Here is a 20335-nt window from a genome sequence, read left to right on the forward strand (position 1 = left end):
AAATATGGAATCATGTAGTAACCAAAAAAGTGTTTTATATGCAGTTGAAGTCGGAAGTTTACATACACTGTTTTTCAACCACTCCACAAATTTCTTGTTAACAAACTATAGTTTTGGCAAGTCGGTTAGGACATCTACTTTGTGCATGACACACGTCATTTTTCCAACAATTGTTTACAGACAGATTATTTCACTGTATCACAATTCCAGTGGGTCAGAAGTTTACATACATTAAGTTGACTGTGCCTTTAAACAGCTTGGAAAATTTCAGAAAATGATGTCATGGCTTTAGAAGCTTCTGATAGGCTAATTGACATCATTTGAGTCAATTGGAGGTGTACCTGTGGATGTATTTCAAGGCCTACCTTCAAACTCAGTGCCTCTTTGCTTGACATCATGTGAAAATCAAAAGAAATCAGCCAAGACCTCAGAAAAAGAATTGTAGACCTCCACAAGTCTGGTTCATCCTTGGGCGCAATTTCCAAATGCCTGAAGGTACCACGTTCATCTGTACAAACAATAGTACGCAAGTATAAACACCATGGGCCCACGCAGCCGTCATACCGCTCAGGAAGGAGACGCGTTCTGTCTCCTAGAGATGAACGTATTTTGGTGCGAAAAGTGCAAATCAATCCCAGAACAACAGCAAAGGACCTTGTGAAGATACTGGAGGAAACAGGTACAAAAGTATCTATATCCACAGTAAAAACGAGTCCTATATCGACATAACCTGAAAGGCCGCTCAGCAAGGAAGAAGCCACTGCTCCAAAACCGCCATAAAAAAGCCAGACTACGGTTTGCAACTGCACATTGGGACAAAGATCATACTTTTTGGAGAAATGTCCTCAGGTCTGATGAAACAAAAATAGAACTGTTTGGCAATAATGACCATCGTTATGTTTGGAGGAAAAGGGCGGCAGCTTGCAAGCCGAAGAACACCATCCCAACCGTGAAACACGGGGTGGCAGCATCATGCTGTGGGGGTGCTTTGCTGCAGGAGGGACTGGTGCACTTCACAAAATAGATGGCATCATGAGGAAGGAAAATTATGTGGATATATTGAAGCAACATCTCAAGACATCAGTCAGGAAGTTAAAGCTTGGTCGCAAATGGGTCTTCCAAATGGACAATGACCCCAAGCATACTTCCAAAGTTGTGGTAAAATGGCTTAAGGACAACAAAGTCAAGGTATTGGAGTGGCCATCACAAAGCCCTGACCTCAATCCTATAGAAAATGTGTGGGCAGAACTGAAAAGGCATCTGCGAGCAAGGAGGCCTACAAACCTGACTCAGTTACACCAGCTCTGTCAGGAGGAATGGGCCAAAATTCACTCAACTTATTGTGGGAAGCTTGTGGAAGGCTACCTGAAACGTTTGACCCAAGTTAAACAATTTAAAGGCATTGCTACCAAATACTAATTGAGTGTATGTAAACTTCTGACCCACTGGGAAAGTGATGAAAGAAATAAAACCTGAAATAAATAATTCTCTATACTATTATTTTGACATTTCACATTCTTAAAATAAAGTGTGATCCTAACTGACCTAAGATTATTTATTAGGATTAAATGTCAGGAATTGTGAAAAACTGAGTTTAAAATGTATTTGGCTAAGGTGTATGTAAACTTCAGACTTCAACTGTATTTTATATTTGAGATTCTTCAAATTGCCACCCTTTGCCTTGACAGCTTTGCACACTCTTGGCATTCTCTCAACCAGCTACACCTGGAATGCTTTTCCAACAGTCTTGAAGGAGTTCCCACATATGCTGAGCACTTGTTGGCTGCTTTTCCTTCACTCTGCCGTCCGACTCATCCCAAACCATCTCAATTAGGTTGAGGTCAGGGGATTGTGGAGGCCAGGTCATCTGATGCAGCACTCCACTCTCCTTCTTGGTAAAATATCCCTTACACAGCCTGGAGGTGTGTTGGGTCATTGTCCTGTTGAAAAACAAATGATAGTCCCACTAAGCCCAAACCAGATGGGATGGCGTATCTCTTCTTCCTATTGGTGTCCTTTAGTGGTTTCTTTGCAGCAAAGAAACCACTACTAAAGTACACCAATAAGAAGAAGAGACTTGCTTGGGCCAAGAAACACGAGCAATAGACATTAGACCGGTGGAAATGTGTCCTTTGGTCTTGATTCCAAATTGGTGATTTTTGGTTCCAACCGCCATGTCTTTGTGAGACGCGGTGTGGGTGAACGGATGATCTCCGCATGTGTAGTTCCCACCATAAAGCATGGGGGTGGAGGTGTTATGGTTTGGGGGTGCTTTGCTGTTGATACTGTCTGTGATTTATTTAGAATTCAAGGCACACTTAACCAGCATGGCTACGACAGCATTCTACAGCGATATGCCATCCCATCTGGTTTGGTCTTAGTGGGACTATCATTTGTTTTTCAACAGGTCAATGACCCAACACACCTCCAGGCTGTGTAAGGGATATTTTACCAAGAAGGAGAGTGATGGAGTGCTGCATCAGATGACCTGGCCTCCACAATCCCCCGACCTCAACATAATTGAGAGTCCAAATTGGAGATTTTTGGTTCCAACCGCCGTGTCTTTGTGAGACGCGATGTGGGTGAACGGATGATCTCCGCATGTGTATTTCCACCGTAAAGCATGGTGGAGGAGGTGTTATTGTGCTTTGCTGGTGAAACTGTCTGTGATTTATTTCGAATTCAAGGCACACTTAACCAGCATCGCTACCACAGTATTCTACAGCGATACGCCATCCTATCTGGTTTGGGCTTAGTGGGACTATCATTTGTTTTTCAACAGGACAATGACCCAACACACCTCCAGGCTGTATAAGGGCTATTTTACCAAGATGGAGAGTGATGAGTGCTGCATCAGATGACCTGGCCTCCACAATCCACCAACCTCAACCAAATTGAGATGGTTTGGGATGAGTTGGACTGCAGAGTGAAGGGAAAGCAGCCAACAAGTGCTCAGCATATGTGAACTCCTTCAAGACTGTTGGAAAAGCATTCCAGGTGAAGCTGGTTGAGAGAGTGCCAAGAGTGTGCAAAGCTGTCATCAAGGCAAAGGGTGGCTATTAGAATATATTTTGATTTGTTTAATGTGTTATTTAATAATTTTGACATCTTCCCTATGAAAGCTATGATCCCTTATTGATGTCACTTGTTAAATCCACTTCAAAATCAGTGTAGATGACAGGGAGGAGACAGGTTAAAGAATGATTTTTAAGCCCTGAGACAATTGAGACATGGATTGTGTATATGTACCATTCAGAGGGTGAATGGGCAAGACCAAATATTTAAGTGCCTTTGAACAGGGTATGGTAGTAGGTGCCAGGTGCATGGTAGTAGGTGCCAGGTGCACCGGTTTGAGTGTGTCAAGAACTGCAACACTGCTGGGTTTTTCACGCTCAACAGTTTTCCGTGTGCATCAATAATGGTCCACCACCTAAAGGACATCCATCCAACTTGACACAACTGTGGGAATCATTGGAGTCAACATGGGCCAGCATCCCTGTGGAATGCTTGACACCTTGTAGAGTCCATGCCCTGATGAATGGATGCTGTTCTGAGGGAAAATGGGGTGCAACTCAATATTAGGAAGGTATTCCTAATGTTTTGTACACTCATTGTATATATGAATAAACTCATTTTCACATGCTCTCCCTTGTCTCTTTGCAGCAGACACATAATGAGCAATATGTTTGGAACATCAAATTGCAATACCAATCGCAATACATTGCAATAAATATCGTATCGGCACCTAAGTATCACGATATCATCGTATCGTGAGGTCCCTGGCAATTCCTAGCACTATAACGTAATGGGGGAAATAGCTATCTATATGGGTAGCTAGCTAAGCTTCATGAGAAAGAAGAAAGTAAATAGAGATGGATAGCTTAGCTTTTTCTCTCCTATGGGAGAGAACACAACGCTTAGCTAGTTAATTGTATCACAAGGCTAACTAACTCTGTGGGAAAGAACACAATGCTAAGTTAACCAATCCTAGGCCATCAAAAGGCTACTAACTACGAAGACATGGCCTAAGTACAAACAAGCTAACTTTGCGGGAAAACAAGTGCAGGCTAAGATGGCCAGAAAGGAAAACGGCCATCTAATCCCAGAGCCAGACACAAGCAGTGAGTGGTAGAGGGCTTAGGAATTACGCAACTAGGGACAGAGGATCCACACAACCTTGTGGACAACAATTCTAGTTTTTATGTCCCTGAAGAAAAATAAAGTAGTAACAATCTTCTTGGGATGTGATTTGAACACCCCTTCACAGTGACAGCCCTAGAGCATTATGCTAAATAAGGGTTGTCTGGAATTTGAAGCATTGTATTAGAAATCCAGAGGCATACGAGGATCAAGGGGGTCTTAGGCTTCTGTTGCCCAATCCCTGTCCGGTGGGGAGGGAGGGCCGTCTGGGTTTCTACTTACTTTCTAACAACTTGTTATGTAATTGATTACAGAGCTGTGTCTGAGATTGTCTTTACACTATCTGTTGTATGTATGTATGTATGTATATATAGTTACTGACAAAAATATAAACGCAACATGCAACAATTTCAACGATTTTACTGAGTTACAGTTCATATGAGGAAATCAGTCAATTGAAATACATTTGAAATGTATGTGTGTGTTGTGTGGCGTGCTTGTGTTCTTCTGTATGCACTTTGTCCTGTCAGGTCATTGGGAACTCACCAGATTCTCTGCTGGGCGCTCGGTCATGACGCAGGAAGAAGCGCACCTCTGCTCTGTGCTGCCCCCAACGCTGGAGCACGTCCAGCATCCGCTCCCCATCTCCTACCGGTCGCTCTGATGGGGGGGGGGGGAGAAGAAGGAGTTAGACTAGAGAACACACACACACAGGTTAAAAGGTTAGAGAACAGAGTTAGTGGTGCTTGGGGAAGCAGTGCACCCCCCAGGCCTTGGAAATATTGACATTGTCACCCCCTATAACATTAGTTTGAACCCGTCTATCAGTATTAATGCGTTTTACATGCATGGACTAAAGTGACAAGCGCAGCAATAATTAAAAAACACACGCATGGGACTGCTAATCCAGCATCCAAAGCCTACATTGGAGTTACAAACATAAATGTAAATGTAAACAGCCATTTTGTCTCAGAGGAAAAGCACTCAAGGTGTGTGTCGTATGACGTGTTGTTAATGACAAGGTTTGTTAATCCGGTCAGACCACAATGACTGACTGGACTGGGCTAGTCTACATTCTGAGGAGATGCATTTAAATCAAGACTTCTGTTTTTACTTCATCTTCCTGAGAGGTGCTGCCTCAGGGAAGGACAATGATATGTTGTTCATGTTTTCAGCTGACCTGGCGCTGATCCAACAGGCCTAACCACTCAAACCTCTAAACAACATCATTTGTCTTCTCTTCATTACACGGAAGTACTAAACACATGGTTGATTAGTGCACCAATGTATTTAAAATGTTACAACCACTTCGCTCATGCCTTCACTTATAACAAAAAAGGAACAGTATTAACACACACAGGGCCTGTTTTTTCTTGTTGGAATTAGCTAAACCTAAAGAATAAAACATATTTGTAAAAAGAGGTGCAAGATTCATCTGGTTCCCCTTCAGTACTTGTAAAAATATTCCCCTCAAGGACACAGAGGCACACCAGCCGGAACACAGGCACCCAGTCTCTCATGGCAACCACACACAACCATGGAAACGGTCCACTTCTAACCCCAGGTACTTGAGTTCTAAGAATGCTTGGAGAGCGGCAATGGGGATTGTGCAAGGCTGAAGTCTTATTTCTCCACTTGAGAGACTTGTGAGAGATGTGTTATCTGTGTGGTGGGCTACTAAGATAATACACCCAGCTTGTTAGCATCAGAGACAACACAGATAAAGACCAGCTCCTCAGAGGAAGCATCAAGTCTGGCCAGTTGGCACACAGCCAGCCCACTTTTATTCTGTGTTCTTTCAAAAATAGGATGTTCTCTCAAAACTCTCCCTATGTTCTATATCATCTTGGGGTTTGTTTATAAGACAAGATGTGTTTTTCCCAAATAACCACTAGATCATAGGTATTGTTACTAGTCCAGGTGCCTAAACGACAGGCATAGGGGTGTTAGTTGTCAGGCGTATACAGGCGTAAAGGGGGAGGAGGCTCACCAGATCCGCGCCACATCTCAGCCAGGTGGCATTCAGTCTCTCCGGGCTCCTTACATAGTTCCACCACGTCCCGGCACAGTGTCTCTGGGGTAACGGGCACCTCTGTAAAATGCTGGTCATTGTTACTGAGGTACACTGTCAGGAACATCTGGAGGACAGAGAGAAGAGACAAACATGGGATATTAGCATGAGGACATCCTTTAACATTTTCATCTCACCATACTGTAATGTTTACTGCTCACATAAACAACTTCACAAATGTTATGATCAGAGTTGATGAAGGCTAGAGATGCCCACTGAGGCATAAGACACATGGCAAAAATAGTTATCCTAAAAAAACAATAAATATTGTAAGACAGTGACACCTTCAAGGCTATCAGAGCTGCATATCTAACTCTCAGTGATAGGCATCTAAAAGCCTTGCACCTGCCTGCGTGCCACTGATAGCAACATACTGTCTTAGGGCCCTTTAAAATCCGTGTTGCGGAGAACACCGACGAAATCACGGAATCCAGACATTAAAACGGAATTCAACAATATTCCAAAATGTATTTAACCTAGCAGGAAATCAACTAAATGTATTGAACTTATTAGAAAATGCTTTAATTTGCCCAAGATTATCATATGACATGAATAAAATGCATCAGTGATTTGTATTTTCCTTCAACTTTCTGATGAGGCAACGGCACAGGAATGCCCATCTGTGTGTGCGTTTTTGTCTACCACTTTGTGTAGCCGTCAGCAATGATGTTAATGTAATGATAACCGTCTTCTGGTAGATGGAAAGCCTTTCCCAAAAACCTTCTAAATTAAATGTTAACTACATGGCAGGATTATATCATGATTATTTGCAATAATCCAGTAGCCATTTGGTTTGCAAACTCTGCAATCACATGAGCACTAGAGAAACATAGCTAACCAAATAATGGTCTCTGGCTGGTGAATTAAAGTGCAACTACACCCAAAACTCAAAATGTCTTAAGATTTTTCAAAAACCTCAAAAGTCTCCTGATGTGGTTTAAGCATCGTTGTTGTTTTTCTATAAATAAATAGTGATTTTGAGATCAAAAACTTGAAACTAGCAAAAACAGAAACCTGGAAAAACCAAACAGAAAAATGAATTTTGGAAAAGACAAAACGGAATCAGGCAAAATATATAACTGATTTTATAGGGCCCTACTGTCTGTGCCCTCGTTCCTCTGTATCCACATGGAAACCGGAGTAGAGTACCTAGCATTTCCCCTGCTGATGGCCTGCTAATGTTAACTAGCAGCAGAGCGCTTTAAATAAATAAAATTTGAAGTGTAGAAATACTGTAGCCACTGTCAGATGTTTTGATGGTTAGGATTTGGGACTGGTATCTGATTCTAGATCAGTAGTTACCTCCAGCTTGAACTAATGACAACGCTGCCTCATTGCGGCCTCTCCGTCTTACAAAGAGATGGTTTGCCAGTAGGGTCAAGTTTGTTCTTCAGTTCATGCCCCTTGGTTAGACTACAAGAGTGATGTAGAAACAGTATACTATTCATTTTACCACAGTAAAGAATACGCCGCCCAGCCATGCCTAGGAGGGCTACATTAGGGACATTGGGCCATTCAGATCACCCAGGCAGAAAGGCTGAGGGCAGTGCAGCTACAGCACTCTCAGTGAAAATAAAGTCAGGCTACAGTATAGGTGGGCTCCACATACATCACTGCATCTCAATGGTCTAAAGTGGATTCCTCTCCTTGTCGCTTGATGTGAGAGCACCAGAAAGGTTAGAGCAGATTTCAAAAAGGCATCAACTACATTGCATTCACTTATCCTGTCTTTTTAGAACACGGACATTGTCCTAACTAGGTAGCCAGTAGGGCCTGGATGATACCAGTATCGTGATACTTGTTAGTATTGTGGCAAGGAAACAAAACACGAAGCAGATTTAACTTATTTAGTTAAACAGCCCTAATGTTGGAAACAAACATCTTTATGTTGCCATCCAGAGTCACATGTATTTATTTTCCAAGCTATAGCACACAATATTTTACATACAGCAGGTTTTTAAAGGACCAAAGAGTTAGGTCTGCTTTGTGTCTTCATTTTTGGCATGGAAAAAATATTGCGATACTGGTATCGTCACAGCCCTAGCAGCCATACTTCTAAGAGTCCGTTCTAACCATAAACTGTTCTCTTCTAGCCTTTCTTTAAATGCTCAGGTCTAAGAAACCAAAATCACTGCCGATAATGCAGACAATCTAGGTGGTCCAGACCTAAGAAGTAGCTTGGTTAAATACAGATGCAAATGGACACTTTATAGAATAATTAAGTAATAAGCCATAGATCATGCTTGGCTTACAACAGTAGGGTGATGGGGGGTTAATAATAATAATAATATAATATAATAATAATATGCCATTTTAGCAGACGCTTTTATCCAAAGCGACTTACAGTCATGTGTGCATACATTTTTACGTATGGGTGGTCCTGGGGATCGAACCCACTACCCTGGCGTTACAAGCGCCATGCTCTACCAATTGAGCTACCCTAAATGAAAGGGTCACAGTGGTTCACGCTACACCCTCTAAAGGACCACCCCAGATAAAGGGAAAGGTTTAAGAATGACAAATAAATCATTCACAAACTTTCACCTCAAAGGGACAGCTCCCCTAATGAAGTTCATAAATACAGAATTGTTAGGGGTTCAAGCAGAAAATCTGGATGAAACCCTATTGTATTTGTTGGTGTTCTCTTGTTATTATTCCAGTTCTCTGCAGATTTGTTTAAAAAAAAAAATAATAGCAAATTCCTGTGAGATGTTAAGTCCTAGCAGGGTGCAACTTGGCGTGATGGTAAAAGCCCATGGGCCACACCCTCTCATGCAATGCCATGTCAATTGGCCAGATTGTGGCACTATAACAAGCAATTGAAAATGCTAACTTTGAAAGGTCACACCCCTCACCCCATTGTACCTAGAGTCATGAAATTTGGTACATAAGTCCCTCTCCTCACAAGGAACAAAATGTGTCTCAAGTCCCCATAAGGTCCGCCATGAAGAATCTTCCGCCATTTAGAAATTTGTGAAAAACACTTAAAACCGCTACTACTCTGGCACCAAATGAACAATCTGCACGAACCTTGATATATAGCATCTATGGACCAATGTCTCAACACAATATTTTCCAGGGTAGCCTCTCAAACATTCCCAATAAACATTAATGTTGGTGTGGTCTGGCACATAAATATAATATATGCAAATAAATCACACACGGATATTTGTATTGTAAAATAAACTTGATACACATGTTCCAAACACTGTCAAGACTCAACATTTCCAAGCACATTCAGATTGACCACAAGGTGGCCTATCATGGATACATGTTTATATCTCTTGATCTGTTTGACTCGGAGTGATACAATTTGGCACACATGCTCTAGCTAACCTGTAGAGTTTTGGTCAGTTTGGCCGCATGGTGGCGCTGTTGGACATGAAAATACAATCATACAAAATAATTGGCTTGTGGCGGCCATGTTGTATTGCGTTTAAAGACGTACAATCCATAGATGCAATATACCAAAGTTGATGCTGATTGGTCCAGCGGTTCTGGTGAAGATGTTTGATGGTTGCGCTATGGGGCCAAAGCTTGAAACCTGCCATGGCCCTTTGCAGCTATATATTTTTTAGTTATTTTATTTGTTCTGGTCCTAAATCTGTGCCAAATGCTGATCCCAGATTTGTGCCTAATAGGGAAACATCAACCCCGAGCCAGCACTCCACTCCGTTATATACCGCTGGACTACAGTGTGTGTGGATCATTCAACTGATCTAGCAGAGTAGAAGCTTTAGCTTTGCAGAAGAGGTTGGTCAAATCTGCTCTGCAAGGGCTCAAATAACAGTGACACAGACACATGAGTGTTTTATGGCCGGCGGCCGCTTGGTTGTAGTGGGGCAACAAATCATGTAAGACTAGCATATAGTTCTTTGACGCTTCAATATGGAGAGTTTCAATGAATAAGATTTTCTTTTCTTTTTTACAGGAGGGCAAATATGCTTTAAATCCCAGCAAGACAAGAAAAATCACCCAGAAATAGATGCAGCAGCTGACATCATTCGCTCTTTCAAGGAATGTAGGACAATCCAAGGGACCCTATTAATGTTAGGAGAGCGAGAGAGAGAAACAAGAGAGAAATAACGAAAGAGAGGAGATGAGAGAGAGAACACGAAAGAGAGCGAGAGAGATGATCAAAATATTGAGGTTGTGACATATGGTAAAACCATATCCAGACAGACCTGCCATTTGGCTCTCCCTCAGCCTACACTGGATGAGTTGGTACTTTGCTGTGTCTGCTCCTGACTTTCATCCACCTCCCTCCATCTCTCTCTCCCTCCCTTCATTCATTCATTTCACACAAAATATCTTGCATATAAAATACTTCTGAATACATCATAAGAGACAGGAGAGTAGGGCTGTTGCGGTGACCGTATTACCGCCACACCGGCAGTCATGAGTTATGACCACAGTAAAATGTAATGTGACTGTTGAGTTGCGGTAATCTCCTTTTATGCACTCTGGACATGCCTTGGTAGTACCCAACATGCTAACGACCATCAGGTCCTAATGGCCTGGTGGTACTCAGGGCTCTATTGTCCCTCTAACCACTGACAACAATGCAAATGCATTTGAAAATCCCATCAAACACTTATCAACAAAACAGTATCATGCTTTTAAAACTCACCTCACTATGATGATCAATTTGAAAAAAATAAGTTCAACAGCAGGTTGAAACAGAGTAAACCATGGTCGTTGCGGATGTTGTTTCAAAGCCTAACACTGCAAAATGGACAGCGCTTTCTAAGGTGAAGTTTAATTCAAAACACCCATAAGCATATTAGAGCTCATGCATAGACTTATGAGCCTGGAAAAAAATTATACCTGAATTAAAATTATGATTGTGCCATTATACAATACATAGCCTACCACATATTACACATGGCAGAAAAACATAAAACAAAACTGAGTTAAGATGTCTTAGGTAGATAATGGGTCTAGCCTATACTCCAAAAATAAACAAATTCTAGTAATCGCCTTTGAGTGTGGACTGTATTATTATGCATACTGGATGGACCTTACACTATGCTCCAAAATGTCTATCAATGAGTCTGGGAGAGAACGTATAGCCCTAGCCGATGCTGTTGGTTCATTGATTGTACAATTACAGTGAATTTGTATTTGAATAGTCACATTTTTATTTATTTTATCTCTTCCTCTCTCTCCTTTATTCCTTTCTCAATCACATAGAGGGGCTGTCAACAGTTTAGTGGAATATGTTTTTTTGCGAAAACATGTTACTATCGATGTTCCCAAAAAGATTTCACTTCATTTCCCAAATTAAGCACTGGGTAGCTGCAGGAACAGGTTGAAGAGCCAATGGCATTCAGATTTTGGGACGAATATCACCTGTCGCGCAGCGAGAGCATGCTCTTCAAACAGTGGTTGATGCATGGAGTGAAATAAGTGTTCTTATATTTATTTCTCAGCTGCTCAAATTAAGCACATGCTCCGCTATAAAACCGAAGTAGCCTACCCAGCATCATTGAATAACGGACTGGCGGGAAAGCGTGAGGCCTCCATTCGCTATTCGAGTGCATACAGATGACATGTCTTATTCCCCTGCCCCTGTTCCTGCATTGGGGGCATTAGAAATCGAAACTAATTTTACATATTAGTAAAGACAAGATTCAATTGAGAATAGTCTAGTGGGTGAAAATATGATCACTTGATGCAAGAACCGCTGTGCAGCCTGAGGCAAGAAACAGAGCGCAACCTTTTTTTTGCAACTTTCTATAAATCACCTATAGTGGCACCATGCAGCGCATAGAATGTATTAGAAATCAAAACATATAAAGGTTTGTATCATTCACAACTAAAGTTGGTATTTAACTCTACATCTAGCATATAGAACATGTTTCAAATGAATTTTATGCTCAACAAAGCCACTTCATATGCACACTCACTACTTAAATGGAAAAAATATCCTTTCTATTTTATTCATTCAAGTTCAATTATATGCTTCTTACTATAAAATAATTTAATATAAAATAAATGGCACAGGACTTATAAGCATATCGTCTGCTAAACGAACAAGCCTTCAGCCTATGGCATGGTGCAAAGCCAGATAACATACAGTAGGCCAACTCATATTCCATTCTTCTGAAATACATTTTCTTCCCATCATAATGTTTCTTTACACCTGACTAAATTAATAATGGATTTATTGTGATAGTGAATATTAAATTGATTTATTATACAGTGGGGGAAAAAAAGTATTTAGTCAGCCACCAATTGTGCAAGTTCTCCCACTTAAAAAGATGAGAGGCCTGTAATTTTCATCATAGGTACATGTCAACTATGACAGACAAAATGAAAAAAAAATATCCAGAAAATCACATTGTAGGATTTTTAATGAATTTATTTGCAAATTATGGTGGAAAATAAGTATTTGGTCAACAACAAAAGTTTCTCAATACTTTGTTATATACCCTTTGTTGGCAATGACACAGGTCAAACGTTTTCTGTAAGTCTTCACAAGGTTCACACACACTGTTGCTGGTATTTTGGCCCATTCCTCCATGCAGATCTCCTCTAGAGCAGTGATGTTTTGGGGCTGTCGCTGGGCAACACAGACTTTCAACTCCCTCCAAAGATTTTCTATGGGGTTGAGATCTGGAGACTGGCTAGGCCACTCCAGGACCTTGAAATGCTTCTTACGAAGCCACTCCTTCGTTGCCCGGGCGGTGTGTTTGGGATCATTGTCATGCTGAAAGACCCAGCCATGTTTCATCTTCAATGCCCTTGCTGATGGAAGGAGGTTTTCACTCAAAATCTCACGATACATGGCCCCATTTATTCTTTCCTTTACACGGATCAGTCGTCCTGGTCCCTTTGCAGAAAAACAGCCCCAAAGCATGATGTTTCCACCCCCATGCTTCACAGTAGGTATGGTGTTCTTTGGATGCAACTCAGCATTCTTTGTCCTCCAAACACGACGAGTTGAGTTTTTACCAAAAAGTTCTATTTTGGTTTCATCTGACCATATGACATTCTCCCAATCCTCTTCTGGATCATCCAAATGCACTCTAGCAAACTTCAGACGGGCCTGGACATGTACTGGCTTAAGCAGGGGGACACGTCTGGCACTGCAGGATTTGAGTCCCTGGTGGCGTAGTGTGTTACTGATGGTAGGCTTTGTTACTTTGGTCCCAGCTCTCTGCAGGTCATTCACTAGGTCCCCCTGTGTGGTTCTGGGATTTTTGCTCACCGTTCTTGTGATCATTTTGACCCCACGGGGTGAGATCTTTCGTGGAGCCCCAGATCGAGGGAGATTATCAGTGGTCTTGTATGTCTTCCATTTCCTAATAATTGCTCCCACAGTTGATTTCTTCAAACCAAGCTGCTTACCTATTGCAGATTCAGTCTTCCCAGCCTGGTGCAGGTCTACAATTTTGTTTCTGGTGTCCTTTGACAGCTCTTTGGTCTTGGCCATAGTGGAGTTTGGAGTGTGACTGTTTGAGGTTGTGGACAGGTGTCTTTTATACTGATAACAAGTTCAAACAGGTGCCATTAATACAGGTAACGAGTGGAGGACAGAGGAGCCTCTTAAAGAAGAAGTTACAGTTCTGTGAGAGCCAGAAATCTTGCTTGTTTGTAGGTGACCAAATACTTATTTTCCACCATAATTTGCTAATAAATTCATTAAAAATCCTACAATGTGATTTTCTGGATTTTTTCCCCTCAATTTGTCTGTCATAGTTGACGTGTACCTATGATGAAAATTACAGGCCTCTCTCATCTTTTTAAGTGGGAGAACATGCACAATTGGTGGCTGACTAAATACTTTTTTCCCCACTGTACTTTTTAAATGTAGATGTTCCAAAGGCGCGCATCAGCGGCTTGTATGTGTGGAGGCCTTGAGATATTACCATGAGACCAGCAGGCTTTTGCATGACAATAACCAGCTGATAAAATGTCCTAACCGTCACAACCCTAGATGAGAGGAGTGTGAGAGATTATAGAGAGGAGGTGTGGGTAGTAAAGGGATACTGTACTGCCTAATACTGTATGGCCAGTATATTGCCCATTTGTTGTAATGGGAAGGCCGTTGCCAACAGCTAGCACATACAGATCCAATTTATTTTTCTCAATGTCATAAAACTATTTTCTATTATGCTTATTCTCTTTTATACAATATTACCTATAATAAATGTTGAAGTTAATACAAACGCTAGAAGAGAAAGTTAAACTAAAGTATGTAGAGTGGTGTTGAGTACCCCAGAGTGTAATAAATATTCATCGTCCCATGTAGCTCAGTTGGTAGAGCATGGCAGTTGCAACGCCAGGGCTGTGGGTTCGATTGCAAAGGGGGACCAGTATGAAAATGTATGGACACAAAACTGTAAGTTGCCCTGGATAAGAGCATCTGCTAAATTACTTAAATGTAAATTCATTAACACCACAGCCAGAGAAACAAACACAGGTCAATAAAAACCTGATAAGACTATTAAGCAACAATAACACAGCATAACCCCAGCTGTTTAACAAAGAACAGGAAAAGGATCTAAGACAAATAGGCAAAGTCAATTGATATGCCTATTCAGTAAGAAACCATAATTAACCCAAACTCGGGCTCCCGAGTGGTGCAGCGGTCTAAGGCACTGCATTCTCAGTGCTAGACGCGTCACTACGGACCCTGGTTTGATTCCCGGCTGTATCACAATCCGGCCGTGATTGGGAGTCCCATAGGGCAACGCAGGTTTTTTTCTTCTGGTTAGGCTATATTGATCTCTGGCTTCCACTTTAGTAATTTGTGTGTATTAATTTTTAATTGCAGTGCTTAAAGCATCAGACAAGCTCAGTAGCCTACATACAGTTGATTTTATTTTAACATAGGGTGTGTCTATATATGGAAAGATACACGTTTTTTAATTTTGACCAATCGATTGGTCGAAAGAACAGATGACTCTGGTCGACCAAGATTATAATTTTTTTTTTTCGGGCACGGCCCTACTTGAAAGTGAAGGTTTCATTTCAGTATCATAACCAAATAAATGGGGGGATGAAATTTCCCGCTTGAGGAATATGGGTAGTTTCTAATGGCCAAGAAGAGAGTGCCAGCTGCCAGTCAAATAGATAGCAGGTGCACCCAATATTCTGTTGTGATTAGACAGGCATGGATCTGCCTGATGAAAGCCAATGGTAGCAGAACAACATCAAACCCTGTCCGTCTGGGATTCATTCTATGAAAGCACTTCTGAGAGCAGGAGAGCAACCACAGCTGATGACACTACTGTACCCTCTCAAACATGCCCCAAGGGGTTCCTGTGTGTGTGTTGTGCGTGTAAACTCCACTTTCAACTACATTGAGCTTGTCATGTTGCCTAGACCTAGGGGATTGAGGTACAGAGTGCCCTGCTCTAAGATCAGACTGTCCCACCCCCAATTCTAACATTAACTATTATGGGATGGAAAATGAGTTGACCCTTTATCAGTGGTTTTGGGCAGGTTCCTGGGGGGAAATGGGCTAATCAGGCCTCTCCAGTTGTTTAGGCATGATGTCAGATCTGCTGGGTTTAAACATAAACACACCACAGCAAATTACAGGAAGTAGGAGGAAGTTAGTGTGTGCGACTGTACGTGTGCCACTCCCACTCAAACAGATAACGCACACGTGCTCTCTTTTTTATTTATTTTTATTTTACCTTTATTTAACTAGGCAAGTCAGTTAAGAACAAATTCTTATTTACAATGACTGCTTACACCGGCCAAACCCGAACGACACTGGGCCAATTGTGCGCCGCCCTATGGGACTCCCAATCACGGCCGGTTGTGATACAGCCTGGAATCTAACCAGGGGGTCTGTAGTGACGCCTCAAGCACTGAGATGCAGTGCCTTAGACCACTGCGCCACTCGGGAGCAGTGGTCCCGAGAAGCGCGGGACACAGACAGGCAGGCAGACAGAAACACAAACTCAATTAGTAATCTACAACATAATTTGTAAATGGTGAGGGTAACCTAACTGAATTCTCAAGACTATTTTATATCATTATCAAAGCTGAAACGTATATTTTTAACCTTCCCTGACACACACTACTCTCTACCTTGTAGGGGTCAATATCAGTGCATATTATTGTCCTCTAGTACAAACTCAATTTCTCTTTTATTGAATTAGCATGAGAGAGAGAGCGAGAAGGGGGTATCAAAACTGTCCCCTTGGCAGTTATCATTATAAGAGCCTCAGGACTAAACATAGGCACAGTAATAGAGTTATAGACTTCAATGTCAAAGTAACTAGCAAATGAAAGGCTTGCTTAGAGCAAACGTCAATACCACTGTGTGTGCATATATCCACTATACTGTATATACGCAAAAGTATGTGGACATCCCTTCAAATGAGTGGATTTGGCTATTTCAGCCACACCGTTGCTGAACACCGTTGCTGACAGGTGTATAGAATCGAGCACACAGCCATGCAATCTCCATAGACAAACATTGGCAGTAGAATGGCCTTACTGAAGAGCTCAGTGACTTTCAACGTGACACCGTCATAGGATGCCACCTTTCCAACAAGTCAGTTCGTCAAATATCTGCCCTGCTCGAGCTGCCCCGGTCAACTGTAAGTGCTGTTATTGTGAAGTGGAAACGTCTAGGAGCAACAACGGCTCAGCCGCGAAGTGGTAGGCCACACAAGCTCACAGAACAGGACCGCCGAGTGTTGAAGTGCGTTAAAAATATCTGTCCTCGGTTGTAACACTCACTACCGAGTTCCAAACTGCCTCTGGGAGCAACGTCAGCACAAGAACTGTTCATCAGGAGCTACATTAAATGGGTTTCAATAGCAGAGAAGCCGCACACAAGCCTAAGATCACCATGCGCAATGCCAAGCGCCGGCTGGAGTGGTGTAAAGCTCGCCGCCATTGGACTCTGGAGCAGTGGAAACGCGTTCTCTGGCGTGATGAATCACGCTTCACCATCTGGCAGTCCGACTGAATAATGTGGGTTTGGCGGATGCCAGGAGAATGCTACCTGCCCGAATGCATAGTGCCAACTGTAAAGTTTGGTGGATGAGGAATAATGGTCTGGGACTGTTTTTCATGGTTTGGGCTAGGCCCTTTAGTTCCAGTGAAGGAAAATCTTAACGCTACAGCATACAATAACATTCTAGACGATTCTGTGCTTCCAACTTTGTGGCAACAGTTTGGTGAAGGCCATTTTCACTTTCAGCATGACAATGCCCCATGCACAAAGAGAGGTCCATTCAGAAATGGTTTGTCAAGATCTGTGTGGAAGAACTTGACTGGCCTGCACAGAGCCCTGACCTCAACCCCATCGAACACCTTTGGGATGAATTGGAATACCGTCCGCGAGCCAAGCCTAATCGCCCAACATCAGTGCTCGACCTCACTAATGCTAGTGGCTGAATGGAAGCAAGTCCCACAGCAATGTTCCAACATCTAGCGGAAAGCCTTCCCAGAAGAGTAGAGGCTGTTATAACAGCAAAGAGGGGACCAACTCCATATTAAGGCCTATGATTTTGGAATGAGATGTTCGTCCACATACTTTTGGTCATGTAGTGCAGTCAGAGATACCTACGGAGTGCTGCCTGTCCACACACACATGCAAGTGCACAGACACACACACCCTTCTCTGTCCATTACAGATATTATTGCTGCGGTAAGCAAGCGAGCCAACTAGGTGCGAGCCCCCTCTAAGGAAGTCAAGAGACTGCATCAAGACAGGCTGCATCTCCGTGCCTTTGTCTGTCTGTCCGTCCGTCCTCTCTGCAAGACTCTGGGCCTAAAGACTTGCCTACGCTCCAGCCAGGCAGTACTTCAAAAACAACAAGGCAGAATCCTCTATACATTATTCCTTTTAATCTACCTCCACTAAAGGGGAAGACGGAGGAGAACATGTCATTGGTGAGAGCGGTAGCCTGTGGTACACAACTCAGCTGCATCAACTTGTGCTGTAGTCTGCAGTAGGCTACATCACACCCTACTTAAATTCATAACCTCCCGTCTTGGTCTGCACTGCACCATGTTTCCCTCTAAACTCCTCCTTCCCTGTTCTCTCCATCCTGCATATCGTATTGTGATGAAAGCGATCCAACTACGAACTTTCTGTGAGAGATGAAAGAAATGGGAGTCATATTAAGCAGAATAAGCCAACTTCTATCCGTAATCTTCCCTTTCCTGTCCTTGACAAACTGGTTTTAAGCTGAGCAACAACCACAATCCCATGTTTTAGAAGAGACACGTTATAATGTATGTATTAGGGCCAATTTGGAATGAGCAGGATCAAGTTTAAAGAGATCACTGGCGCAGGTGAGTGAGCGAGGGACACAATAAGTTTTCCAGAAGTGTATGCCTAGTTTCAGGTAAATCCTCTGACCACCCCTGGCTGCTACAGTGCTCTACTCTGGCCTTGCTCATCCCCATGGGTGGCCTAGGATTACAGTCCCTGACATTACACTCACAATATCCTCACTGTGTCTCATAATCTCTCTACAGTACAGCCACTCTAAACATCCTTACCCCTTTCACCTGAATCCACCAAGGACGTCACGTCAATCACTCTGGATTCTAGCGCAGATAAGTGGACGCCAGGTCAGGTGATTCTATGTTGCTGTGCCTTCTCCCCTCCTCTGAAGGGACTACTTCAGTAGTTACACCCATATCCATTCTCATTAAGCTACTATAAAGAGGACACCCACTCAGAACATTTATCACTGTGGACATTTATCTCAGTGTGTCATGTACTGTACATATGGAGACTATCTAGATTTGAATACCAGCATATTGCCCTAACACACTCACTCCTCTACAAAACACATCCGTCCAGCACTAGGCCTATTTTATTATTAAAAAGGCATTGTTTTTTACCACTAGCCTTAAGCAGTTGATTCGTTATGGCTCAGTGATCATTCCAAGCGGAGGTCCTTGTGTACACATGAACATACTGTATGTCCTTGGTTCTCCCTCATATAGCCGAGCCAACCTCCACCTGACTGGTGTGAATGTCAGGTGTTGCGTAAGAAGGGGCCCTCCCAGAGAGTCAACACAAAGCCAGACAGTGGTCACACAGAGAGAAAGTCTCTTCAGGTCTCTGTTGACATACAGCAAAGTCAAGCAGGGCTCCCCACAACGTCACCTAATTTTCCCACCATTCTATCACCACCAACACCAAGTCTAGTGTGGTGGCTGTTGATTTAGACAATATGTTTTGGTCAACATTGAACATATTGCTGTTTAGGAACAAATGTGTATAGGTCTAAGAATTCATTGTGACAGTATATATTTTTTTATAACATGAAAGGTTTGGCCTTTAATGAAGGATAGGCCTATAGGCTAACCAGAGTTTTACCTCATTACCCTCCAAAACTGTCAGAGGTTAGGAGTAATCAATTCAAATCACACCAACCTCCCAAAAAGAAACCCTGCAACAACAAAAAACATGAGCTTTGATCACAACACTTTGTAGACATACAGCTCAAGACCAAATGTGTTAATCACTGCTAGCTGTACACAGAGCTTGGCAGGACAGAAGATAAGGATACATCACAGTAAAACTGTTGTGTACAACTAGCCTGCATCCACAATGGTCCAAGAAAAAAAAAAAGGGAGAGCATCTCTTATCATAGACAGACAGGACACACACACAATGTCCTCTTCCACACCATGTCATAAAGAGTCCCTGGGCCCATTGTCCTCCGAAAACAGGGACCCTTCTTTACCGTCCTCCCCCATGCCAGCCAGCCATGATGCTGCTACATTCTATCTACCGCAGAGCACTGAACAGTACATACAGGTCCAGGGGATGTTCATTGTACAAGCACAGACAATACCTCATGTTCCAATGTGGCTATATTGTGATGGGGATTGGGCTGACTGCTGACCGTACTGATCAAATCAAATGTTATTTGTCACATGCTAGACTAACATTGAAATGCTTACTTACAGGCCCTTCCAAACAATGCAGAGAGAAAAATAATAACACAAAGAATAAATAAACAATGAGTAACAATTACTTGGCTATATACACAGGGTACTGGTACCGAGTTGCTGTGCAGAGGTACGAGGTAACAGCACAGAGTAGACACGTTAAAGGGCTAGATAACACACCACACACGCAAGGTCTCCTGTGGCCTATAAAGATCTCCGCCATGGAAACATGGC

The 20335-nt window shown here is 42.5% G+C and overlaps 1 protein-coding gene across 3 annotated transcripts in view; it reads right to left on the bottom strand.

Moving 5' to 3' along the window:
- Nucleotides 1–20335, bottom strand: part of tp53bp2a (tumor protein p53 binding protein, 2a) — a 50683-nt gene that overhangs the window by 28274 nt on the left and 2074 nt on the right. For all 3 annotated transcript variants that reach the window (XM_084153391.1, XM_084153390.1, XM_084153389.1), the window contains exons 2-3: nucleotides 6131–6278; nucleotides 4687–4800 (exon numbers count right to left, since the gene is read on the bottom strand). In XM_084153391.1, coding sequence (XP_084009517.1) covers nucleotides 4687–4800; nucleotides 6131–6278 — 262 coding nt within the window. The remainder of the gene's footprint in view (nucleotides 1–4686; nucleotides 4801–6130; nucleotides 6279–20335) is intronic.

This window comes from Coregonus lavaretus, assembly GCF_964263955.1.
Source record: "Coregonus lavaretus genome assembly, chromosome: 36".
NCBI lineage: Eukaryota > Metazoa > Chordata > Actinopteri > Salmoniformes > Salmonidae > Coregonus > Coregonus lavaretus.